Source organism: Dromaius novaehollandiae, chromosome 9 (assembly GCF_036370855.1).
Source record: "Dromaius novaehollandiae isolate bDroNov1 chromosome 9, bDroNov1.hap1, whole genome shotgun sequence".
Taxonomy (NCBI): Eukaryota; Metazoa; Chordata; class Aves; order Casuariiformes; family Dromaiidae; genus Dromaius; species Dromaius novaehollandiae.
In genome coordinates, this window is record NC_088106.1 from 12,577,775 (window position 1) to 12,605,637 (window position 27,863).

The 27,863-nt window shown below is 43.0% G+C and overlaps 1 protein-coding gene across 7 annotated transcripts in view; it reads right to left on the minus strand.

Annotated features, from left to right (window-relative positions):
• Positions 1-27,863, minus strand: part of DIS3L2 (DIS3 like 3'-5' exoribonuclease 2) — a 203,533-nt gene extending 175,670 nt beyond the window's left edge. The window contains exons 1-4 of one of the 7 annotated variants that reach the window (XM_064516730.1): positions 27,758-27,863; positions 24,357-25,082; positions 6,061-6,219; positions 5,617-5,759 (exon numbers count right to left, since the gene is read on the minus strand). In XM_064516730.1, coding sequence (XP_064372800.1) covers positions 5,617-5,759; positions 6,061-6,219; positions 24,357-25,062 — 1,008 coding nt within the window. In that variant the 5' untranslated portion in view covers positions 25,063-25,082; positions 27,758-27,863. Of the gene's footprint in view, positions 1-5,616; positions 5,760-6,060; positions 6,220-6,804; positions 7,021-24,356; positions 25,083-26,705; positions 26,837-27,404; positions 27,728-27,757 lie in introns of those variants that run through there. The other 6 variants (XM_064516734.1, XM_064516731.1, XM_064516732.1 and 3 more) reach the window with 6 other exon arrangements.

Consider the following 27,863-nt stretch of genomic DNA (forward strand, 5'->3'; position numbering starts at 1 on the left):
GATCTACTGCAGTGTGCCACCAACAAGATGTTGAATCATTAGCTGCTGCTGCTGGATGAATCGAGGATCCAAGTCTTCCTGTTCCCTTCACACATTTTCTCCTGAGTTTAAAGATTTCACCACCTTTATTAACAAACTGACAATCAGAAACAGTTTGCTTTGCTCTGGTTTGGAAAGGGAAGGTATTGGTTTTGCTTATTTTGGAGGACAGGAGGAAAAGAGCAAAAGCTGAGCTGCGGCAGTAGCACGGCAGCAGGTGTGAGCCTTATGGGGCTCTGGCTGTTCCAGTAGACACAGTAGCAATAACTCAGTGATAAAGAACATTTTCAAAGATGAATAGAAAGGATTTTCCAAAAACAAACATTTAAGGTCTAAAAGATTAAATATTGTTTAAATACTTTTAAAGTCAAACCATTTTAAAAACATTTGAAAGTCCTGGGTGCATCTATTTCAACTTTGTTATCTGCCAACTCAAGATTCAACTCACTGCAACAAATACCTATTGACTTCTCCAAAGTAAACCAACCCGTTTTCTGCTTGCACTGAGGTATATCAGTTAACAAGAGAAAGGGAGAGCCAGCGAGTTACAAGCTATGCAATAGTGCCATTTCCACCCTAGAAGGCTCCTGGGAACTGCAATTCAGGTGGCAGTTAAAACTGACAACATTTGATTCTTACAGAAACACAGCTCTGTTAGCTAGGCACCTGCCTTCGTAAAGGCTTTTGCTTCGCTCTGAAAATACAAGACTTCCTTCGTTTGTATATCTGAAATAATGTTGGCCAAGTTGTTATATGAACAGATTCCATCTGTTTGCACTTGTGTTAAGCAATCATAGGAACCTCTCGTGGGAATTGCTTCCTTAAGAATTTACGCAGCATATAATTTTTTATGTATTCTGGGAAACACTCATACAATAGGAAAATAAAGCTGTTTGCATGTGAAAGTTTTGCTGCCTTGAAGAAGAATCTGCAAATTCATGAAGGTCTTCTGTTTTTTTTATTTGCTTAGGTATTTATTTGCTTAAGTTTGGAAATACCAGCACCTCATACTCTATATTCGTGAAATCTTATTTGGGTACTTTTCTGCAATGTCTTATTTTATACTTTATGTAACTAGTATTAATGTGCACACTGGCCACACGGCAAGCACTACCCAGGACAATGGCAAACAAAGACGACCCACTGGGAGCAACCCAGGGAACACTTTATGGTTAGGCAAAGTGAGAGCTAACCTGCTGTCATCAGCCTCTACAGCACTGGTGCCTACTGATGGAAAACTCAATAGCTTCCCCCCGCGCACACACGCTCTCTCTCCCAGAATTAGCCACTTTTAGTAAAGGAAGCTGCTACGGAGAGCCACAAGAGAGGAAAAAAATGAGAAGGGATGGCTGCTTTGCTTGAAAATGAGTCAAATAATTCCCATATCCAGGATCTATCCAACAGCACAAAGCAGATGAGGGGACGTCCTGTGTTACTCTGGAGAACCCCCCTTGGATAGTTTAGGACAGCTGTCAATCAGCCAGGTGCAAATGCCCAATATGCACGTGAAAAATCAAGTTTTGCGTCCATGGCCCATAAGGCGCCTACGTGGCTATACACACATGAACACCCAGCTCAAACAAATACATAAACGGAGCAAAGTCTTACTCTGTTTACAGTGGATACCTCTACATTTCATATGCTCTGCCTAATTATGACCAGCATTAGAATTCTTACATCAAGGAGCATTAAAATACTTCAGTTCTTTCCTTTAAGCAAGGAACTCCCGAAGTTTATCTTAGAAAGCAGATGGGCCCTATTATCTGTGCCTATGAAAATCCTATTTACAATGTTGTACATTTCACGCTGTGATATCATATCTGGAACCAGTCACTCTCCCCATCTGCAACGAACAACTGTTCTCATACGTGTATTAGGGGCTGAGGATCTGGCTGTGGAGTCTCATGATGTCACACTAATGCTGTATTATTTTACAATAGCTTGCAAACAATAGCTGCTATATTTATCAGTGTTTTTATGTCAGTAGGGCCTGTGTTTTGAAAGGAAGAGAAAGGTCTACAGGAAGGTTTGTGAAACACTTTCTGATGATTCAGGTCAGCTTCAAACACACTTGTCAAAAAAGTTTCTAACCTTATTAAGCTCCTCCAGCCAAAGACAAAACGGTCATGATTTCTCAAGTTGCTCTGCTAGAACCACAGCAGGAAAGACTCAGACTAAACATCAAGCATCTCAAATCAAGCAGCTCATATCAGCTATCATAACATGTATGCCTTGATTGGTTTCTGTGTGAAACACTGGAAAAGGCCAGGGTTCAAGTAACTGCCCACTACACCAAGGCCACCTTCGACTAAAACAATCCATGACCATCAGGGAAACCCCAGTCATCATACCCGCTACAAGCAGCTTTCCAAAGGAAAACATCAGCTTGATGGCAAAGTCAGCTCAGTGCCTCTGTACATTGCGCGTTCCCACTCCACCTGACCCCACCATCCCCACAGGGAGGGTTGGGAGACACTGGAGGCGTGGAGCAGACATGAGTTTCTGGCTGGCGCTTCACAAGATGATTACTGTCCTTTGGGTCAATGTTCCTTAATACATAACCTGACTTCATCTGTTGTGTATAGCCAACATCATCCAGTTACGTAACTACGCAGAAGTTATTCAATCTTGTTTGCCTTCAGACCAGCCTATATCATTCCAGTCAACCTGATGCATGCTGTGCTTGCTCACTGCAGAGTTTTATGGGGTGGGGAAGCAGGCAGTCTATGCATTCTTAAGCACCTGCGCAAAAATGCCCTTTTTTGCGGAAGGATACTTCCACACGTCCCATGATTAAGTGAATCCAGGAATCCTCACAGGCACACTTCTCCACACTACTTACTGAAAACTGGGTTACGTCAGCTAGAGCGCCCGAGGTCACTGAGACTATTATTGACAGACTTCAGCAACCATAAAGATAACACTTTTTTTCCTCCTGATATAGGACTGCTTGATCTTCATGGCACTCATGTTTCATCTCAGAGACCTCCCACATCTGCCAGTAGATTCCCTCATTAGAGCTTTCAGGATTATTTAGTTATACAGCTCCACTGCCAGGATCCGTGACATCTTCAGAGCTACAGCAGGGTTCTTCCCCCTATACAAGATCATGTTCTCATTCAGACATATGCAAACCCAGTGTTTCCACAATACTCCAGGGGACTCCCCTGCTCAGAGCGTCACCTTTCTGACTGGCTAGCCCTGAAGTTTGTTTGGGACCACATTCAGACTGGTAGATTTCTTCATCTCTTCTACAGCTTCTTGTGGTGCATTTTTGCAGGTCACCATGCCAGACCATTTCCTTGCTCTCGAGGATTAACACAACAGGTTTTTGTCCACTGTTTCCCCCATCACAAAGAGCAGTACTGAATATCTGTCCATCCACTAAAACTGCTTTCAGGATCTCACCTATCCTGTTTGAAGCTGCAACGACAAACAGTCTTGATGAGATCATAAGGATGAATAAATTCAAGATGAGAGAGACTGAGCTGGGATGCTCATGATCTGACACTCAAACCTCGATGATTAAGTCCAGCTCCTACAGTCTCAGCTGTTTCCCTGAGACATGGAACTGGCTGAAAGGAAAATGGCTACAGACTAAGAGAGCACAGGGCTCTCCCAGTTGCAGAGCACATGACCTGAAGTAGATACTAGGCATTTAAAAGAATTAGGGCTTCTTTTGCTAGAATAGTATGTAATCACAGGTCCTCTGCGACTTACCATTTCCATGGGGTTCTCAGGTAGTAGCAATAGTCTGATGTGCCTTTTATCATCTGCAGCTATACTTGACCTCAGAGGCAGACTTTACACTCTGCACTTACTACTACCAGGCTATGTCACCGCAAACAGGTAACAAAAACAGTCCTGAAGTTAAGGCAACTTTAGTTGCCACCATATGCTGCTGCAGCCATCTAAAATCAGATGTAGGGAAGTCACAGCTTGAGGCTCCCATTTCTTCCCTGACCATTTGCTTCCAAATGTGGATGTCTATGACCATCTTTAAACAGACTATGACCTGAGGCCATGTGGGCTACTCTGATAATCACTGATACGCTGTATAGTCTTTCTTCCAAAAGTTAAGACCTGATAAGGGAAGGAATTAGTCTGAAGTCTTAAATGTAGCATCTTCATCACACTTCCAAAAATTATGCCTTTATATTACATTATTATACAAGAATTACTATGTAATTATAACAAGAAATCAGATAAAAAGGTAGGGGGATGCCATCTCTGATCGTACTGATGAAAAATAAGTATCACAACTTAACAGCATCACAATACTACTTAAACAGTAAGGCATCAGTGGATGTTCGGGTAAATGATGCCTCAGCAGGATAGCATGAGTGTCTGCCTTGCCCTCAGACTTCTGCCTGCCTTTTTTCCCCAGCCAATCTGATCTCACAGGGATGCTGAGTCTGTCCTGTGGAACATGACACCACAACGAGGACTGTACTGCAATGGTACTTCTACCCCTCAATGAACATCAGCCCTGCCTGCTTTTATGCCAGACCCCCCCTCCTGAGATCCAACTACCCACAGATACAGCAGGTCTGCTCCCACATGTTGCTAGACACTAGAAGATGATTTGCTGCCTAACTATGGCTGTAGTTTTTTTGCTCAGAACAAAAGCATAAAGTCAGATCTTTGACTGACAGGCACAGAACCTGTAAAACAAGAAGAGGCTTATTGCTAGCTGTTCAAGGCAAATGACCACAAGCACACAGGCAACTAATTTTCTGCACTTCAGTGGCCTTACCTGCTCCATCCACTATCTGTGCTTTACTTCAGTAAAACACACACTGTCAAAGACAGCTTAAGAACTACCTGGCTCAGCCCTACTATCTTAGGAGAGTGTAAAAACAACATTACACAAGTAAATCAAGGATCTGGCATGACCAACTGGCTCTTTTACGTTATTTTAACCAGTTCTGTTGTAGTTCATAACACTAGTGCAATGCTCTGGTAGGCACAGCTCTACCAGACTCCAGGGACTACACAGCATCACTTGCACCATCATTCTCCCTTTTTTTGTGGGAGGGAGACTTCTGGGAAGAGCTGAGAAAAAGCAGACAGAAAAGAAGAGAGGAAGCATCTGCACCTCACTGCTGAGGACTAAGCAACTTCTCCATGAGGAATTCCTCAGCAAGGAACATCTTGCTAAGGGCACTCATTTTTGCTCACACTGACAAAGACAGGGACTGCTTATTTACTCTTTCATTTCATTTGAGGCTTTTGGGCATTTTGAGTTCTCCCAGCCCCTGCTATGTTTTAGAGAATTATTTGTAAGAGTAAGAGTCTCCACAATAAGTGACTTCACCATGTTCATCTGATGAGAACTTTACAATGCATCACATCTGTGGATGAGAAATTTCTCCAAACATGCAGCCAAGCCAAAACCTGCACTTTAGCTGAACCTAAAAGGTTTCATTCCATTTCTAGAACCTCCTGGGGAAAAAGAATCCTCCTCCAGCATCTCCAAGTGGCATATCAATTCCTTGTCATGCAACCAAATGACATTTGCACCTATAATTTCCACAGGCTTATCACAAAAGTAAGGTCATTCTAAGTTCCAGGCACCTGAATCAGCTCTCCCCTTTTCAGTCCTGCTGAAACATCTTCCTTTGACATGTAGGCTTCAAATATACTCTTCTTCCGCCCTCGAGTGGTTTTATTTCGATTCTTTCTATCACCTGATGTTAGGGCAGCACCATAGGATCCTCCTGCAAACAGAAATTCTTAAGAGTTATCTTGCCAAATAAATTTGTCCATGTATTTTAATAGCAGTTGTACAGAAGCTTTGTATTCAAAGTTGAACTTTTGAGAATAGTTTGCCTAGAAATACTAGCACCCGATTTCAAAATAACAAAATGCCTGGAATGGTCGTATTTTACAAATAACCAACAGTCTTTTACAGCTCACTTTAGAGTTAAGACCATTCATCCCAGCCCATCTTTTAATAGTGCTGAGCACACGCTTCAAGGCAGCTTATTCCTGAAGCGTGTACGCACTCTGCTTTAATACCTCTGGGAGTTCCCAGTTGTCTAGGATTTATTCTGCAGTCTGAATTGTTCATTGTTTCTGTCTGCGATTCAGAGAGTTGCCTCTTCCTATCGAAGTTCTGGGGAGCTCTTGTGGATTCAGAGTTGTTTCTGGTCCTTGCAAACCCTCTCTTTTCTGCACCTGAAATCAAACACAGATTTGAAATAATGGAGGACAGAGGGGGAACCCCATTGCCAGCTTGTGGTCCTGATGCCAACTCAGTCTGCAGTATTTCAGTATGAGTCACAATTCTGTCATGCTCTTTACCCAAAAGAAGCGACATCTTCATTAGTTCATTTGCAATCTGTTGGCTTTTCATGCCTTAATCCACCACTAACTTACTTTAGCATAAACAAAACTCTGGAAATTACTATATTAAAGTTGGATACAATCTTTCCGAAATCCTGGGAAATTCATTAGAGTGTCTAAAATGTGAAGTTGTTAAACTGTTTCCAAACCCCTACCCTCCACCTCGTTAAGCCCCCAAATAGTGAGAAAATACAGTTTTAAATGCAAGTCACAGGCAACTTAACTATTTCAAGGAGTGGGGCGGGGAGAGGGAAGAAATCAAAACAACACACTCTGGACCAGTTAACTTTAGAGCTACTGGGGCAGAATCAATCAAGGTCCTTGCACACAATGAACTGCAAAGAGCTGCCAGGGTTGCAAACATCCAACCTGCTCAAAATAAGCCATGATCATACAAAATATTCTGAAAAGACTCACCCCTTTCTTCCCTGCCATCACCTCAGACCCTTCCCTACAGCCAGGAGAGCAAGCAGCAGCTTCCAAAGCTTATGCCAATGCTGTTCCACGGATCAGCACATTGGAATGCAACGCAACGCAGCTGCCCTCTTGGCCCTCCACCTGGATACTGAACATGTCATCACAGCTTTGCCTTCCAGCCCCTCCTGGCTACGTTCCCTGGGTCCAAGCTTGTACCTGCAAGTCAGAAAATGTACAATGCCAACTTATTTGCTAAGGGGCTAACCAAGTTACAAGGCAAATTTTCTCTGTATGGTATCTTTCACAAACTAAATCCCCAATTGATTCATAGAGTTAAAATGTGGCAGTGGGAAGAAAAGGCAAAAAAAATTGTACTTTAGCAGAAATCTTTAAACATATGGCACAATAAGAGAAAACTGCTGCCCTACCCAGTCACAGACTGAGAGCAACTTTCACATGCAATGACAGACAAATCAGCAAGAGGAGGGATCCTCCTAATTCAAGAGAGGAGAAACAAGATAGGAAGACAGACAACTTGAGGTATTGCCTCAGACCAGCCCAAGAGAAGATTAAATGCCTGAGCAGTATCGCTAAATGGGATGCTGAAATGAAGAGGGAGCCTATGTGTTAAGCAAAGATAAGGATAAGGGTAGCATAGTTTGGCCTCTTTCTACATGAGCAAGCTTTTCATACTCTGTGCATACACTTGGATAGCAGAGACTGAGGACAAAGTGGAAACAGAGATTGCAACTGTAACACTGCAAGGGCAAAGCCACAGATTCAGATTTCAACAGATTTAAAAGAGGCAATACTACATGTACAGATCGCATTATGAGGGGATTAAAATTAGCTGATTTGCAAATGACTTAATGGTCAAGAGATCAAGGTCAAAACAGACACTGCAACTAAAAGCACAGACCAGAGAGACACGAGTAGAATAGCATCTGAACTGGCCACAGCCTTGGCTTTGTAAGTTCTTCAGCGACATTTTGATGAAGGAATCTTACTTAAACCACAACAAGGGAAAAGGAGGCTGGATCTTTGTAAAAATGTTAAAATAGCGAGGCACTAGACCGATCGCCCAGAGAGGTCATGGAATTGGCATCATTGGAGGTTCTTAAAAATAGGTGAGACAAATGTCTGTCAAGGTTGGTCTAAAGAGTCATTTTTTCCTTGAGGTAGCGAAATAGTTTACATGAGCTTCTGAGGTCCTCTACAGCCACCGTTTCTATGACAGCAAGTCACAGAAAATACTACTATGAATTAAAGAACTTGGGATAAAAAGGAGGTTACCTTTTAACATATAATTAGGGAGGAGCTGAGAAAAGAGAGAGCAGAAAATTAAAATACAGGAAAAAGGAGCAAAAAAACATCTAGTAAGTTTGGAAGTGAGCTGGGAGTAAGAAGTAGCCATGGCAGAGCAGAGTTGTAGCAGCACTTGCTGCGTCTGTCATTCTGGAGTCCTGAGCCACTACTGCCAAAAACGATACACTGCAGCAGCAAAATGTAGAGAAGCACCTTCCCATGCCGAAAGCAAGACTAGGAGAGAGGCACTTGCATGTTTCCAACACACAGAAAACTTTGATTTGCTCTCCAGGGGCCTTTTTCATCCACTCAGACTGTGACACAAACACTTAAAGACAAAATTTATGCAGGTGAACAAACTACGGTTCCACATAGCTGGCTCACAAGCCAGTTTACACATAGCCACTTTGCATAAATATTTGACTACCCTGGCCACGACATTTATGGCTAACCAAAACCACCCTGTGGTATCAGACCACAGAAAATTGTCACAATAAGTGGTCAAAAGGAACACATGATATTCTGCATGAGTAATTTTTCCATTTCTTTCTTTAAAAGAAAAAAAAGACCTAACTTCACATTGTCCTCTGTCTCAACTAGACTCAATATTTCCCTCCGTAATACACCTATCCCTTAAACTGGAAGTTAAAATAATTCTCATGATAGGGTTTGCTGCTGCCCCCCATGCCCAGCATTAATATTTCAATGGATACCAGACATCATTCTAAGAAGCAAATTGTAATTTGACAACTCTCTAGATACTTCAGTCTTGGTATGCTACGCCTTCTAAAATAACTGCTACCACAAACTTAGTTAAACTATATTCCAGGAGCAGGTGCCTCAGAAGTCTTACTTTTTCTACGGTGTTATAGTTGTGCTGTAAGATATACCAAAATCTTTTAAGATAAGGAGCAGATATCACAAAACAATAATAAACACTTCTAGTCATTAAAATAATCTACGACTAGGAAGCTGAATCAATTTCTTTTGAAGAAAGCCCAATGGTCACTTCAATCCAATGCACAATAAACTATTTGGAAAAAAGAAAGGGGGTGCTTCTCAGCTCTAATATAAGGGAGAGTAAAGCGTGGTGGCTGACGTATCCTAACTGGGCAGCGGACGCATCCACAAGGCACCAGACAACGCATGCACGTGCAGAACTACTAATGTTTGAATGCAGAGCAATTCTAACGCAAGCAAGACACACACCTATTCGTAACACAGAGCAAATACAACACACACTGTTGCATTCACCTGGCTACACAAATGATGCGGAGCTGCTCTCTGTGGATGCAGCCACCATTTGTCTGGGATTTCTAGACGTTCTGGCGTTTTCATTACCTGAAGTCCTTTGGAGTGGGATTTAGGTGTAAACAATCCAGACACCTACACTAGGCAAGGAGGCTCCCTGCAAAGATATCAGAAGGACCCCTAAACAGAACAACCCAGGAATCGTACATGCGGAGCAGGAAACCACTTCAATTAGCCAAGGAGAAGCACTTTGGGGGAGGTGAGAACACACAACTCCCACCTTCACAGCTACAGAGGCATGGAACGAAGAAGGGGTGGCATTCCCGGGGCTTTCAGAACAGCCCGCAATCCGTGACTCACTTTTCTTCCTGACATAGGCTGCCAGGAAAAGGAGCAGAAAGGGTGGAGTTGGAGGGTGACTCCAACCAGGAGCTCAAAGTCCAGCATCCCAGGTACAGGCAAGACTGGCTGGTGCAATTCTGCTGCAAGGGCAGCGCTGGAGATCAACCTGGAATCCAACGCATCACACTTCATTGCCGTCACAACCAACAGTGACATCACACAGCGGTGCTTTTTGGTCTTTAAGCCTCTTTAAATCAACTTATTTTGACAGTCACACAAAATCACTCAATAGTTTAGGTTTTGAAAAGTACTGTATTTAATTAAATATTAGTTGATCAACTACGTGCTCAACTAAATCAACCAAAATGTTCAACTATATGGAATTTAGCATGATTAGAGATTAAGCCTTTAATTTGAATACTAAAATTCACATACTGCTTTATAAAAAGGACCAAGACCCTAAATTTGGTTTACCAAAAAGAAAACATTTCCAACTGCCATTCAACACCTGCCAAGTCACTTGATTACTACCAGCACAGAAGGAAAGTATTTCCAACTAAATTTTTATTAGCACATGCATGAATCCTTGGATATCTCCAATCCAGGATCCAGCATGAACTAGATTTATTTGAGAGACCTGAGTAAATTCTAATATATGGTCATCTCAGGATAGCTTTCCCCTTCCTTGTCAAAGGGCATCTACTTAATCACTAGGCATTTTTACCTCTAACTGAACTCTCAGCTTTGTTAGCGTCTACGTTGTTTATATTTAACCCGGCTCTCCTGGTGTGGGCAGAAGTGTCCAAGAGCATCATAACAATCGTGTGGTTACCTGGTAACAACCCCACAAGTTTAGGAATCTGGCCCCACTGACAGCTATCTCGACGCATAATTGTTTCCTTTGTATTTAAAAAAAGAAATATTGTTGAAGTAGTTGAAGGGAACAATACCCCCTATTGTTCTGTAGCTTTTTCTACTCAAAACACTTCCATCTACTACTTGCTGCTTTTGGTCCAATACTTCTTCCGCTAAGTCTGCTATTGCTAAGGAAATTTTCATTGCCTCCCAGTATTAGATCATAATCTAGTTATGTGAAGGGATCTTTCAAACACCCGCACTTCTCCGGCTAGTCTAAGCGTGAAAAGAAACAGAAGCAAATCCACGGAACTGATAAAATGCAATAGAACAATTTGTTATCGGCTAATGAGACTCTTTCAACACATGGTTACTAAATATTTGTCCGTATTTCTACAATGTTTCACTTCATTGCTGACAGATTTCGATGACTTAAACCAATTTTCTTCAAACCTTCCAAAAGATTTCCTGACCTTTAATTCTTCAAGACAACCCAGCTATGTGCTTAATAAAACACTGTAAGGATACCTGCACAAGCTACAAGGCATGTCAACGAGCATATGAAGGGTCACCCAATATTCTCTCCCAGCAAAAGCAGAAATCAATCGACTACTGGCAATGAGAACGACTCTGACACCAGCCCCTGCTTAGTCCTGTGCTTCCATTTGAGTCAGACTAACTTAAGCATGGCAAGAAAAGTAAACAAAGTATGTTCCTCCTTCTCATCTTCACTAGAGACCCAAGGAAATTACAGGCCAATCATGTAACAGCCCAAGGCATCACCACACAGGTCTGCAAATTCAAGCTGACCCTTTGGCTCCTGAATACTTCTACCTACAACTTTGAGAGCTACTGTGGAAGCTGATGTGTAATAGTACATATTAACAGTCTCAACAGAAAAGCTGAGCCTACAGAAACTCATTTAGCAAAGGTGTCTAGAAGCAAAAAAGTACCAGATCCAAACAACCCAACCCAGGTGCTTTTGTGAATCTCGTTGTCTGTCAGTTTTGACAAGTTAGGTGGGATGCAATTTTTAGCTGGATAGGCACAAACCTAGTGTTGACACAGTTGTACCAAGCAACTATTTATTTGACTTTGGAGAATGAAATAAACTCCACTAGCAAGAGCATGCTTTTGCCAGTAAAAGCTGCATTTATATCAGCAAGGTTTTGCTAGGATCCTCATGTCTTCCCCTTTCATATGCTTAAACAGGCAATTTAAAAGCTATTTGATGTTTTCTCCTGCTCAAAGAAGCCTCTAAGATAATTCCCTATCAAAAATGAAAAGCTGAAGTATGTCTGTTATACAGTTTTTAATTTCTAATGCACGACTGACTTCCAATATACACCATATTATATAATTATATATAGTTTTTACATATATATATACGCATATATATATATACGCATATAAAAAACACTCAAAACCTCCAAGCACTTAAATGACTACTATAATATTCAGGATCAAATTACTGCATGCAGGCAAAAACAAACGCCAATGAAGTGATCTCAAATGTGAATTATGTCAATAAAAACATTGGTTGTAGACAGGTCAGCAGTAACCAGCTATTTATGTTTTGCAAAATATTTTGCAGATTTAAGAGATTAAATGTCCTGCTAATGGTAACAGCCAAGTACTTTTGTTCTGTTTTGTTTTAAGAGGAAAAACACAAAGACAGCTGTTGGTATAGCCGATCAGAGAAAGAGTTCAGTACCACAAAGAGAAAAGATACTCATTGGAAGACACATTAAGCAAAATTCTGTGGTAGTGCCCCAATAACACAAGCAATACCAAAAACCATCTACCATGCTCGTTGTGAACTTAGCTCCGTTCCAGCCTGCACTGAACTGCTGTGCTCCAACACTGCTTTCAACGTTAACTGAGTTCAGAGTTCTCCACCAGCCTTGAAACAGAACCGTTTCAGTGTATTTTACAGTATCTTAGAGCAAATAGGTTAAATGCAATAGATGGCTCAAGAATAAAGACAAAGCAATAGAAATGAGAATGTTACAGAAAATAATTCATTGCAGTTTTTGTCTCGAAATCTCTTCTTTCCATTACACATACCAGTTCAGGAAGGTTTCATTGCAGTAAAGAGACTTTCTGAAGATAGAAGGTGGTAGGCAAAATTTCAGATATTCAATCTGTGGTCTAAGAGAAAGTCAAAGGGCACATTCTCCTGGTCATGAGCAAATAAAAAAAATTTTAAAAGATTCTTAGATTAAATGTAAACCCAAAGAATCTTAAACTGAAGGTCCTGCAACATGCTCCATAAGGAAACTGTACTTCTATCTTCTTCCTACGATCTGTTCAAGACTATGCTACACAGCTAAAAGGAGTTTATACAACATTACTGTGAGTCCTCTCACAAAATAACTAAAAATGTACATGATTTGAAATTATCTTAATGATTTAAAAGTAGGACAGACTTCCGGGAAAGGGAATATCTTGGCAGAAGTGGAAAAAGATGGTGATACAACAGCATTATAGAGTTTTAGGCAGCTGACAGATGGCATAATTAAGTTTAAAGTTAATTAAACAGTCATTCAAAGAAGAGAAACAACGTAGACCTACATTTACATGCATGTGCTCAGCCAAAATGTAAATTCTATGCAAATGTCCTGAACTGAGGGGATGACATATTGAAATTCAGGTGCCAGAATCATCTCCAATGCCCCACCAGTTCCCACTAATTGACCCATTATGATGGGCCACTAGGGCTCAACCACAGCATAAATCTGAGCTGTAACTTTCCACAGTCTAGACAAATCAAAATAAAACAAGAAGACAGCCTCAACACACAGCTCTTAAATATGATTTTAGAAGTGGTTCGAAGCAACAGGTTCCTCTAGCAGCAACCTAACTGGTTACAAGGAACCCAGCTCAATCTAACAGCTCCACCTGTGCCAGCTAGCAGCTTGTGCACCAGTGAGACCACATCTGTGCACCAGGACACAGTCAGGCTGAGAGTCACCCATGCACCCAGGAACAAACCCAGAGGGCACCTCTTGTCCTGCCTTTCTAGGAGAAGGTGGCTCTCTAAGCATTTTTGGTATTTCTCCATGATGCAAAGAGTTGAACATCCAAGGAAGAACAGGCAGAGAAGGAATACTGTCCACATGGGAAAAGCTGGGTACAAAAAAGCACTCTGCCCCTGAGCCGGTGTCTCCCAGGAAGGGGAAATGGACTGTCATGGTTTGTAGTTGAGTTCATAGGGCCATGAGCTGTTTTTGGAGGGGACCATGCCATCACAATTAGTTGTAAAAATTCAGACATTGCAGCAATCTTACGAAGTGCCATCGAGGAAGAAACATCCCCATTCAGAGCTGGAGGTATCCACAAGAAGTCAGTAGCAGAGACGCGTATCATTCCCAGATCCACGCTCAGTTCAGCACTCTGCATGGTGTTGCCACTGCTCTTTTCCTCTAAGCTGTACATGCTTATTTTAAAGTATTGTGCTGCATGTCCTTAGATTTCAATATGGAATTAGGAAAAAACAAAAGTGCTCTTGCTGACTTACTTTCCAAAAGGGCTCATGCCTTGAAAAACTGAGATGAAGAAAAAAGCACAATGCGTTATTTTTGCTGTGAACAACTATACTGCAGAAACTACTCCCAGTCGCCAAGATCATGTGCCCACTACACCACTCCTCTTGCAAAACGCTTCCAAGCATCCTGATGCTGCAGGATTTTGACTTTAGTAACTCACAGACAATAAACGCAGTTTTATTCAATCTCAGCAAGGTTTGTGTTACAGGAATGCTATACAGCTACAAGAGCCAAAGATACCATTCCAGACGCTGAACTAAAGGTTGGTGACGAAACTCATTTAGTAGCAATAGACTAAAAGTTTATCAAAATAGTTACTGTGCTCCAGCTGCGTGCAGCAGCACAGCGGCGTTGTCAGGGAGGGGATACAGCTCTTCTGGTTTTCAGGACTCTTTGTGAACCTGCTCCACCCTGCTCGTGACCTTCTGACCACCTACTCCGCCTGATGACTGCACTCCTCCAGGCTTCCACTCCTGCCTCCTGATGTGGGTCAGGGCTGCTTCCACTGCCCCCTTATCCTTGCTTTCTCATAAATCATCTTTGGCAGTATTTTTCTCCATTTCATATAGCAGCTATGCTTTGAAAAGGCTTGTTCAACACTTCAGGAAAAACACTTCAAGAAAAACATTTAAACGTAATATTGAGGAAGTTCTCTCTTTGACTTCTCTGGGCTTCAGTACTTTGAGGGAAGCAAGTGGCTGGAAGATGAGAGGAAGTCAAGAGGCCTTGAAAGAGAGAATATCTGACGGGAGGTGCTAACGTACCAGAAGATGTTAGCAGATGAAGAAATGAAAGAACTGCTTTCAGAGACTCAGATCCTGAGGTTACCAAATGAGCTGTAGAATAAGATGCTTGCTGAAGAAGCATACCCTAAACTCTACCCATTCAACGTAAGTCCTTAGGATCGTGGCGGAAAAGATGTCTAACAAAACACAAACGAATAAAAATACATCACTGCTGCCAGCTTGTATCTGTAGAGAGCCTGAAATACTTTCCAAGGCATGACCTGCCCCATACATCCATGGGCTGCAGCTGCTTGTGTTGACTTTTTCCTTGGGCACTCTGGAAGTGTGTATTTTTGTCACAGAAGACTCGTCATGCAATAGGTTTTGAACATTTTGTATTCCATCCTGCCCCAACCACATTTCAACTCTCTGTAGCTTGGATTTCCCCACAAGAGGGAGTTAGGGACATGCATCTCACAGCATTTCATGGAGCTAATGAAGAAGGGGCTGGATACAGGAGGGCAAGAGATGGACACTAGCACATGGAACAAGGGAGGCAGAAGCACAGGCTGCGGAGTTGGGCAGCAGTGAGAACCCTGCACCAATTAAGGCCTACAGAGGAAATGCAATTAGCTGCTGAAGCCAGCCGCAAAGCATCCGCCCTACCTTGGTACCCGCAGCAAAAGAGACGTTCTGAAAATTCTCAGAACAAAAGGCCCAAGCTGATCAGGGTGTGCTGACCTCAAGGATAGCAGAGGACAGAAGGCTTTTTCAAATTAATCCCTGTTTGAAGCGCAGTGGTTTTGGTTTTTTGGGTTTTTTTTTGTTAGGTAGAGTTTGCTATGAAGGCTTTTCAACTTGCCAGTAACAGCCCACATACCACAACTCTTCATGAAACTGTTCCAGTGGTCATTTACCCTCACTGTTAAATTGCACTTTATTTCAAGCCTGGATTTGTTTAGCCTCAAATGCGTTATATCATAATCTGCTCAACTGAGTAGCCTATTATTGAACATCTGTTACCCATGTAGGCAATTTACTGAAAGCTCCCTTCCCCCTAGCATCTCTTTGATAAGTAAAGCAGAGTTCCTCAAATCATTCACTGATGATCCCAGCGTTTTAATCTTCCTTGTGGCTCTCCTCTGAGTATTCATCAACTCATTACCATCCTCCCTGAACAGAGGGCATCCCCACAGGATACAACACTCCAGAAGCCGCTGCTGCCATGCCAAAGACACATGCAGACCTCACTCCATCTTGCGATTCCCATGCTCATACATCCGATGCTCATACATTACCCTCTCAGCCAAGTTTCACAGGAGGGGGATGTTCAGTTGATTAATCAAAAGCTCAAAACTTTTTTTCCAAGCTGCTGCTTCCCACACCAGGCTCCTTGCACTGCGAGCATGGCTCTACACAGGCCCAATAAATGGATTTTGTTTCACCTGCTCCCAGTCTGCCAAATGATCCAGACAGCTGTCAGTAACTGCTCCTGTTATTCACTACTCCCTGTAGTCTCCAAGTCATCCAAAAAACTCTCAAACTTGTAATTTTTCTTCCTGATCATTGACAAAAGTGTTAAAGAGCATAGAATCAGAATACGACCCTGTAGGAACCACCAGACACACCTGTTGGTTACAATTCTCAATCTATAGCTGCATTTAATTACTTCAGTTGAACCGTTTTTAAACCATTATACAAGCACTGTGATTCTGTTATGCTAACACATCCACACTAGGCACCTATACCTTTATCATCAACAGACTTGTAATCTCATCAAAAATTGATATTGAGGGAGTTTGATAGGATCTGTATTACATAACTTCCTGCCAATTCACATTAAAGAACAAATTTAGTACAAATTAAAGATTTAAGTCAATTCTTAAATCAAGCAAATAGGCTTGTATCAGCCTATTATTTTTCTGGGACAGACATCAGACTGACAGGTCTAGTTACGTGAGCTAAATAAGGAAGGCTTAACGCCAGAGATTGGAGCTGAAGAAAAAGAGAAAACAAAACATAAGTTAAAATTAAAAAAATAGGTTAATAGTAACCTGTAAAAAAGTGTTTCCACGGACGTGCATTTTCACATGAGCACTATCACATGACAAAAGTTACTCCATGAAGATAAAATAACTTTGCTGCCAAATGTAAGGGCTTCTCCTACATAGTTCAATCCTGTTGCACCACAGTGTACGTACGACACTGGTGATGGGCATGGAAGACAGTTATTAGATCACATACAAAAACACAGTCCCCGCAAGAGCAAGGTCTCATCTCCCCAAGAAAGGATACATCAGATATTAACTCACACACTATAGCTGATCTTAGCCAAAAACATTACAGTTGCACAAGGTTCAGGAATGCAACACTTTTCTATCAAAAGCAACACAGAAATTTATGTTTGTGATGACATTGCTAAACCGTTAGAGAAACGAGCATCCTAGTTTTCGTGTTTCTCAGATGAGGCCATACAGTAAATCCAGCTTTCCCCTCCTCTCCCATATCTTATTACTATGATTAACGTCATCTAAAGAACATTACATTGGACCTGGCAAAGATTATCGACATTTAAAAGATTTCCACAGCAACCAACATTCTCCATTTATTGAGCTGATTCTATGGCCTTTATTAGATTGCTGGCTCATATTTACTGGTGCCAGATAGGGAGATAACAGCATTCTTAAGTGCTGAATTTCACCACACAAGAACTGGAAGGCTCGCCACTAGAAAGCAACGTTATCTTAAGTTTGCCTTATGAAAAAAGCAAAGCAGAAATTGTGGTTCTTCCTTCAGACTTCCCTCAGAGGAACAAAGGCAAATACAAAATCAGGTGTATGATGGAAAGACAAAACCCCTGAGATTTTGTCTTCTGGCTCAGCCTGGTATTTCTTGACCGGTTGTGCCCATCAAACATCCAGGAAAGTCATCTCAGGACATTTCCTTTACCATTCCTGCACCTTTCAAACACTGGTGCAGCTACAAACTCATCAACACCATCCAGCAGCACTAATTTTTTGTTGTTGTTTGGGTGTTTTTTTAAAAAAAGCTAGGATGCTAAACACCAGCCTGATTGCCAAAGAACGCTCCTCTATGGAAGCCGCCCAAGTTGTTTAAGTACCACAGGCTGGGCACATAAATGCCAAGCATCAGACAGACAATAAATCAGAAAAGGCCATGGAAATCTTCTGCTGTTGCAGATGAGGCCTGTTGCTACCCGGGAGCTGTCTGTTTCTACTCAGGGGGCATGCTGACCCTGACAGATGGGCAAGATACCTCAACCACATCATAAACCTGTGAAGCTTTTAGTGAGGGGAGCCTCAGGAGGTTACCTAGCAAAGCTGGTGGTGCTGTTCTTCGTGAGGAGGTGTCTGCAGCTACCAACTCTGCACCCAGCCCTGTGATATCTCAACTTATTTCACAGCAACCCGCCACTGGAGAAACACAAGCATCCTGCTCCACCCAAGCTTTTGGCATCAATAAAGTCACCCCACTGTCTCGCAGGTACTCAAGCTCCTGAGATCCTTGAAAATTCTCGTGCAGCTGGAAGATGGTGTTTCCAAAGAACATGCTGCACCCCGTGTTTAGAGGGCAGTGCTTTTATGCAGATGTTTTTTAGGCTTTCCAGCAGACTCAGGAATGCACTATTTAACAGCAACATTCCCTCAAAAACAGGACTGAGAAGCACACATATCCAAAGCACAACCAAAACTTTGTTGTCCCAAATAAAACACATAGCTTGGTCTAAACTCCTTACTGAAAAGAGCAATACTTGAAAAATACTTAAGATGAAGTTCCACGTAGCAGCCGTGCAAATCTCAGCTACTAGCATGTGACAGACAGATGGCTGCAGAAACAGCTAGTACTTCTGTCCTCAAGGAAAAGGGGTTGTAAGCCCTTTTAGTTCAGAAACATCAGTCAGTAGTCAGCCTGAAAAGAGATTTTGATGACTAACTCTTGATTGAAGTAGGAAAACCCTTAGAGCTTTTGATCAAATAAAAGAAAACAACCCAGAGGACTTCATAAAAGACTTTTTCTAGCAAGGAAATTTAACCAAATCTTAACACCCCAAAGACCTAGAGGATCAGGAGATACAGCGAAAATACTGGGCAGGGAAATTGCATTAGATGAAAACCTATGAGCATTATAATTAATGATTTTAGAAGTCATTTTAGCTTGATTTTCTGCTTTATTAGGGTTTGTATGAAAAGAAACTTCAGAACAGAGGGCTTTATGGCAATTATCCTGGCAGACATTATAGTCGCACAGAAAGGAGCAAAAATCTGTTGAATGCATCTACGTGCAACTTCATCTTCCTAAAATTTGAGACTGCTAATATCATACATTGACTCCAATATGCAGTTTCGGGACTGTCTCACATTTCAGAGAAGGGACAACAGAGGGTTGTTCAAACTCAGCTCTCTCAACTGCAAAGTTCTTTGGACAAACCAGATGGTCACATCCTACATTAAATCTCTGCAAGACCCTGGGGAGTTGGGGGAGGGGGGAGGGAGGTGGAAAAACCCCAGAAGAGAGGAACAAAGATGAATTCTTGATAAGCCAGCGAGAGAGGGCAAAAGAGACCGCAAGAGGCATACTGTCATAGTAGAGGGGCTTCTCCCCTTTTAACCAGGGAGAAAAGGAAACTGGCTCCTTCAGAGAGGGGAAGGATCCTTAATTCCTCCACACAGAGAAGAAAGCAAGGCACAGAAGTGCTCATAGGCATTTTATTGTGCTGTCTAGGTCTGTATTTATTGCTGCATTCTGCACAATTGTTTGGGGATCTTTACAAAGCCCCTGTTATCAGTCAGCCGTAAGAGATAACATCTCTTATAGCAAAGAAGACACAGATAGATAGATAGATCTTTATAAAAGATATATAAGATATGCCTGTAGGGAATCTGGAGCAGACACTGAACCAGAAGACCTAAAACTGCAGAGAGGCAGGTGCTATGTCTATAAGCCTGTGTCCCAAACCCACAGCGGGGAAGGAACCTACTGAGCACAAAGGAAGGTAGAAAAAAAGATTTGCCAGGAGGCGGAAGAAAAAACACCAGATCCAGTGCAGGAGGAACCAGCTCATGAATAACAGGGGTACTTCACTCATCATGACAGAGTCTTTACTGATAAACAAGGTGTACCAAGAAATAGAGCAGTATGGAGACTCCTGTTAGAGTCAGTCAGTTGGAGTTACATGTCAACTTTTAATAATGAGGGGGGAAAAAAGCAGCTCAGAGCAACTTCTACATAGTTCAGCATCCAGCCTCCAAGAAAGAGCACCAAGAATTTCAAAGATACATGCACCAGCTAGCAAGGTTAAGAATATTCTTCTAAACCCAGGAAGATGGTTTCCTTTTCTAAGCTGGAATCCCTCTTTCTATCCTCTCGCACCAAATCATGGATGTCCTCATTACCCACATCGAAGTCTGCACTGAAGCACACCATGATTTCCACCTTGGTGTCTCCAACAGCAGGGTCCATTTGGCAATTACAGATAGCACAGGACAGTGCTACTTGCAAGTTTTAAACATGTTGTTCCTTGAATTCACACAAAACCAGAGCTCTCAAGTCAGCCTTTTCATTTACCATTCATTACACTTTAAGCGTAGTATGTCAGCATAGCTGAGCAAGCCCCTGAAGATCAATACTCTGGAAAAGCATGCACTCTCTGGGATATCAGAAGAGACTGGCATATTCACAGCCTCCTGACTCTGTTATTAAATTACTTCTATTTCCCAAGGTAAGGCTTGGGGCCCTACAGTACAGAATGGCAAAGGCAGTCATGACAGAGGATAAAGCTATGTACAGTTTAAAATTAGCTTCTCCTGTAAAACATCCCACCAGATGCAGAGTCTCCTGTGCTTAGCTTCTCCCTCTACCACACCTTTACTGAGATTACACAGCACTGAGGTAGTGGAGAAAGGTAACAGCTGAATCATGAGTGAGACATATACCATTTGGAAGAGACAGTGAGTAATTTTGCCCATTTGATACCTTGGTGATTTTCTTTTGTTTAGGACCAGAGGTTCTCAAACTTTGGGAATTAGCAGATCACTACCAGGGCTCCTCAGTGCTGCCAGTGGAGAGCAGCATATTGCTGGCAGGGAGCTCCTGAGGTCAGCAGCGCTTGCTCCGACTCCACTGACTGCTCTGCATTCCCCCAAGGCCATCAGAACTGCTGCACCATTGAGGGGGTGTTGACGAGGAACAGCCCTTCACTCCCCGGAGCCTGCTCCATGGCACTCAAAGGGTTTTCTCAGCCTTCAGCATGTTTGCCTTCAATTTTAGCATTTTCAGTTTTAGGGTCATTGCAAACCTGACTATGGCTAAGTCTGAACTGAAGAACTGTTAATAAGAGGATAATGAAACAAACCAATATGAAGAGAGATGCTTGGCTTTGAGATTAGTTCAAAGAGCTTTTTGGAAAGCCTACAACAGCCTGAAGAGAGTTAATTTGTGAGGAAATGTCACTACTGAAAAGCTGATATGCCTCACCACTATGACAGAAGCAATTCTTGCCACCATAGTTTCACAAGCCTTGATTTAAACTGATCAAACCAGACACCTGCCTATGCAAAGTAATATGACTTATATCAGCATCAAGAGAAAAAGATGAGCTTTGAAGTGAGAGAATATTAATCTGGTACTGTGATGTACGAGTTCTTATGCCTAAGCACTTGCATATTGTAAAACCTTCATTTCACTTGAACAAGAGTGCTAAAACATACTCAAACTGAAACAGCAGGAAAGAGGTTTCTTTGAATCAGATATATTTTTTTTCCTTTTTCTTTCCTCCCCAAGAAACTGTTTTCATGTCCCTCCAAGTGTTCTGGAACGTAACCAGTCTCAACTATGCAGGGGGAAGAAAAGGAAGGGTGTCACTGTTAAGCAAATAATTTTCCAATAATCTTTCCCACAGTGTGAGTTTTCCACCTGGGAGGTCAAACATCAGGGTCAACATTTTCTGCTCTAGCTCTTTATACTAAGTTTCTAAATAAATAACTGGTTTTCAGAGGGTTTGTACAGCCCCATTCCCAGCTAGAGCTGTAGAGAGCTGCAGGTGCTTGCTTTGAAAGTCAGACTACAGTTTCATTTTAGGCTAAAAAAATCATATATGCACCTATCATTTTCATGGCTACACTTTTAAGTCTTCTAGACTTTCCATTTAATAGGCTTTTTACAAATGCAGTTTCTTGAAATTTGGGACTTCATTTGTGGTGAGGGAAAATCTTTTTCATCTACTTACACCTTTATTAGACTTGCTCTTTAAACAGGTATTCTTGCTTCCCTAATACACAAGTGGGGCTTTCCAGGAGGGGCAGGAAGGGTTAAGATCACACTTCTCCCACAGCAGAAAAACACACATACCATACCAGCTTAGGAAAGCCATAGAAAACAATACACAAACCATTGCAGTTTGCTCCATGAACACAATGAATCCATGAAAGACGCACTACTTTGAACAAGCTTATCAATTCAGGACAAATTTGAGTCTAAAACACTGTTTTAGAAGTTTACCTTGATCTTTCAGGGTGGGAAGGAGATTAAGAGTATAAAACACTGTTACTGCTGAGACCTACAGTACATACTCCTGCATAACTTCTCCCCAGGGACGACTGTCTCATGAGTTGATGAGCTAGAAACAAGCCCTTGTGTTTATTTCAGAAGAGACTAGAGCACCCAACAAGGTCTCCAGGGGCCAGGCTTGGCTTTGGATCGGGAATGCAGGAAACGCCAGGTAAGCCTTCCACTAAGCTCAGGGCACTTCTTAAAACTGCTCAGACAGGACAGTGCCTAAGCAAGGCTCCTTCTGGGAAGCACTCCAGCTACCTAGTTTGGAGTGGCCGGTCCCAGGAGAGGGCTCAGGGCTGCAGCAACGACCTGTCACAGCAGTGTGAATAACAGGACATATGGGACAGAAGAAGATGTGCCAGAGACCTTTCCCACTAGAGCACCACTCTAAGAAGGTGCCCTAATGTCATGCTTGCCCACAAAAGCAAAGGCCCTCACAACCAGCGTGCAAGCTTTAGAGCAGAAAGCTATTTACTTTTTTTTGGTAGTTTGCTTTCTGACAGTTTGATTCCCTGAACTAGCTCACTGCAAGATCAGGCAGACACTGGTGTTGGCAGAAGAGAAGAGAAGCGGAGTCCAGACCCACAGCAGCCCCAATTTAGATTGGCTTGGTCTGCTCTGGGACCAAATCTCAAGACTCATGCAGTACCCATGCAATTAGTTTGCACAGTGTCAATTTAAACTTCTGTAAAGTGCATCACTTAACATTAACAAACCGACTAGTCTAAATTTAACATTAGCATGGAATGTCTATTAACTGCTCTTCCCCACTCACCAAAAGCTACTAGCTCCCTGAAGAGTAGAAGGCAGTAAAATTTATTATAACAGACTAGCATAATAAATACAGAAGTGTTACAATGAGGCATGCAAAAAAAAAGTCCTAAAAATCAGGCTCATCAACAACACACATCATCAACAATCACATTAACATAACCTGCTTGTGTTAAACATCTAATTACGATGTGCCTTGCGAGAACTCATGAAAGTTCACCAACTTAAGCACACAAAGTTTCACGGCCAAAAATACAGCAAACCATGTAAGAAGCGTATTACTTGCAACTCTTGAGTGATGGGGCATAGTTTTACAAGGTCGATTTAGTTAAAAATTTACTTGATTTCCAATCCAAGAGTTGTGATAGGCCTCAGGCCCATCTTACCCAGCTGAGAAATCAATCTCTTTACTACTTGTTACAGAGAATTAAATGCAGTGACATTTATGAGCTTCTGCAGTAGGAGCTTGTATAAGTGCAGGCTATCCAAGTATTTCACTATAAATATCATTCAGAGGAAGTTTTAACCCATTATACTAAGAGACAAAAGTGCCTGGCTTTCATTGCGTGTTGATTTTTTTTTCTTAACAAAAGATTTTATATATGCCCATAAGCAGACTTTTCCCCCCCCAACATTGCATTTGAGAGACATTCACTGTACCACAACAAGATGTGGTCCCTTTGTTACTAACAGCTAAGTTATTGGCGTCAACACTCTTAATCCAGAATCAGTTGTCATACAGGCATCTTGGTCCCCAAGTACTAGATGGACTTGGGCTCACTGCAAAGGCTAACCAGCACTCCAGATCCAAAGAGGTGATGCAGAGGGAACCATGACTCTGCCCTGAATCAGCTCAGATCCAGCAGTCTTATTAATTTGGACACTACACCACAGAAATTAGGCTCTCCTAGTCTTGAGCCGGTCCTGGAAGCAGCACAGCCACATTCACAGAGCTTACGCCAAAAGGATTAGGTCCTGCCAGAACCAAGCTGGCTCCACATGAAGCCATTTGCACATGTTTGCACATGCAGCATGGCTTACTTGTAAACCAGGACAAAGCCACCCACAGGTAACTAAGGGCTGACTGGCTCGTGTTAACTCACTCATGACTAACAGACACATCACATTCAGTTCCACTGTAATCGTAGCAAATGCACCAAACAGTTCATTAGCTTGCACTCACCTTGGGTTTGACCAGAAGACAAGTGACTTGTTTTCCTGGCATTTGCTGCCAGCACATCCCCACTAAACTGCTCAGTCAACAAGTGTCCAGCTGCTGTATCTGTGCTGGCAGGACACCTGCCTCGTTTCTTATGCTTCTTCTTCCACATGTCCTCCTCATCCTTTTCTTCAGAACCAGAAGACTTCTGCAGAGCAGTACTGTGTCTCAGGCTGTTCGATACTCTCCCACCCAGGGCATCGCTCATATTTAACAAGTCAGCTGCAGCTCCATGCTGGCTTATGTAGTAGTCTTCCTCCACCTCCAGGTCACCTTCTGGGCTAATATTGGCATTTTTTTTATGGTGACATCTGCTCAGAGTATTTTGGGGTTTATCTTCATTCAGTTTCTCAAATCCTCCAGACATAGGTTGTTCCAGATGAGATGTTCTGACCGGTGAATAGCTGTGCGCGTTCAACCCATTCCTCGCCACACCATCCTTCACCAGGCCTCTCTTCAGGGATGGTTCCAGATCCAAGCTGGAGTCATTGGGAGCGTTCTCTTCCAGCTGCATCTTCTGCGCAATGTGATTCAAATAGGACCGGAATCGGCCACTGTGGTGCTTTTGCACAAGCCTAGCATAAGCATTCTTCTGAGGAATGGTGGGTTTGCTTAATCCCTCTTTGGTACCTTGGGCAGAAGCACTTCTCACATACCCCAGCTGATCCATAGTGTAGTAAAAGGCCCGGACTTCAAAGAGTTGTAAATAGACACAGGGGGGAAAAGGGTTATTTTCTCAAAATAAAGGGTCAAAGAATTGATTATGCTAACAGACATGAAAGTTCACTAAATAACAAGGCATTGACCTTTACAGAAATTGCAGGATGATAAGATACTACACTGGGGATGGGGGTGTTAAAACACAATCAAGTCAACAGCTGCCTTGTATTAAATCATTGTCAGAGACACAGGAGCAAGCTTGTAAGCTGTATCTGTCCATAAGCCACACAAAACAGGGATTCTGTCCAGATGCTTATATCCCAAATATAAATGATTCCTATAATCCTCTATTCCTTGCCTTTGAAAAAGCCTAGCAAATAAAGGCAGTAGCTGACAGACAGTATTAGATGCATAAACTTAGAGGCTACCAGGAGTAAAATCTTGTCATGTCCAACCTGGAGTCTTCAAAAACAACTGCATCCTTACTGAAGTGCTCAAACGTTGCAATAAAAAGAACATATATTGCCTCTTACTTCACTTCACATACATATATTTCTACAGTGACTGACTCTACCAGATAATTTAGGACACTTGCTTCAGATATCAAGACTAACCATTTCAACTTGTCATTCTAGCCATAAACCCACTCTCAGTGTAACTGACATAAAATAAATTCTCCAGCACACCTAAACAGCTTGCAAGAGCTCATCATTCTTAGTGATTAAGACACACTGACTACCACTCCATCCAGCACCAGTTTCTGTAGATAGTATTACACTCCCACCTTTTTGGCATGAGGGTGGATCAAGTGTCTTTTGTTTGTCTCAGCTGCTCTACCTTTTAAGTTTTTGGAGGGAAACAGTCTAGTACATTTTCCTCGACACTACTACTAAGGAAAATCGTAGGCAGGGACAAGACAAATCAGTGATTTTTTCTGTATCTAGCATGAAAGAGAAATACAAATATTGATAATGAAGCCCCGTACTGACGTCTCTCAGAGCAACTGCTGTCTTCCGCAGGATTTTATAAAAATGCCTTTTTTCTCCTTCGAGGCACATTAGAAGCTGAACTGTTGTATTTCACCCCAGCTGTTACGTTGAGAACTTCAGGGCCTCACTGTGACCTCTTATATGCCAGAATTGATAGGCACTGGACTCTGTGCTGAAATAAAGGATACTGTCCATTAACCCTCTCTTTTTTCGCTTCTCTAAGCACGGGGGTGTTGGTAGGGCAAAGCACAGAGTTCAGCAGGAAAGAAGTCTACACTCCCTTCCCTACTCCCACCACACTTGGAACTTATCTTCTCCCTTACCCATCCCTCTTCCCTCTTTTGCTGCGGTTGCACAGAGGACAAGCACCCAGGCACTTTCAACCTTGCACGTATTGCCTGGGAACAGGCCATCCAACAGAGACCAGGGGTTGCAGAGCTGGTTCCTCCTCAGAGTGCCTGCTCTGGCCCTTTCAGAGAAACAACACGCATTGCAACTTGATTTATTAAGTAATTGAGCACGGATGTGAACAGACTTCCCAATACAAAGCAAAAATAAAAAATCCCTGAATAAATAGGAAAAATTCTTTGTGTGGTTTGTGATTCTTTTTCCTAAGATTTTCCATTGTTGCTGGCCAATAACTAAACTTTTCTAATAGACTGACCTGCTACAGAGCTATTACAAAACCCTCACACGGGTAGGTCTACAGCAAACTTTCTTTTAACGTCATCTTCACCAGTTGCCAATTCAATAGAGGTAGATAGCATTTATAAAAGCCAGTGAGAATACTCTCCAAACGCTGATTCCAGCATACATAAGTTTGCCATCTTTACCTACAAGTAAAGAATAAAAATTTGCTTCTTGCCACCACTACAATTTATGTCTTGTTAATTACATTAATGATTAAGAATTGTAACGCACACAAGAAAAGGTCTCACAAGTCCCCTAAAGATTACAGCTTCATTATTAGCTTCCCACAAACTCACAGCTTCCTAGCAATTGGGCTGCAGAGTGAGGATACAGGTAGGTAAGCGGTATATCCACCCTGCCCAGCTCCAGCAGGCAGGGCAGAGATGCAGATACGCTTGGCAGCGGGAAACACCACTTCACATCTCTCAGCAACCTCCAGGAAAGTGCCAATGGAAGGTGCTCACTTAACCATTTTGGAAGAGCAGCATTAGCCTTCAACACCCGCACATCAAGCTGTGAACACAGGATTTTTCCAAGCACGCCACAGGAGCGAGCACAGGCACATCTGCTACAGCACGAGGGGCACCACAGGGGCGGGGGTTCAAGAACCTGCCTTCTGCAGCCTGCTGACCACGACAAGCCCAAGGGCCTCCCCCTCCACCCACTGCCTCACCTGCCGCGCACGAAAGCTACTTCTTTCGTGTGGAGCAGTAACGAGCACGTCGGGGACTCAGACCGGACTATCGCCGCCTCGCTGCAGCGCCCGCGCCGGGACCTGACCGCGCGGGAGGAGCCTTCACCCCGGAACGAGCCGCCGGGGCGACGCCCGGCCTCGGGGACCAGCACAGGCCCGGGTGGAGCCCCGCCGCGCCGCGCCGCACCTCGGGATGGCGGCGGCAGCGCCGCGCTGACGGGCCCGAGCGGCACCGGGCCCTGCCGGGGAGCTGCCGCCCGCCGCCAGGGACCCCGGTGACGGGACCCGGAAAGGGGGGAGCAGCACGGCTAGGCCCAGCCCCCACCACTCACCGGGCCAGCCGCTCCCCCCACCGCGCCGCGCCGCTCCGCGCCGTTTAAATGTCCCAACGCCCCCCCCGACCACTTCCGGGTCAGAGGCAGGCTACGGGCCGCGGCA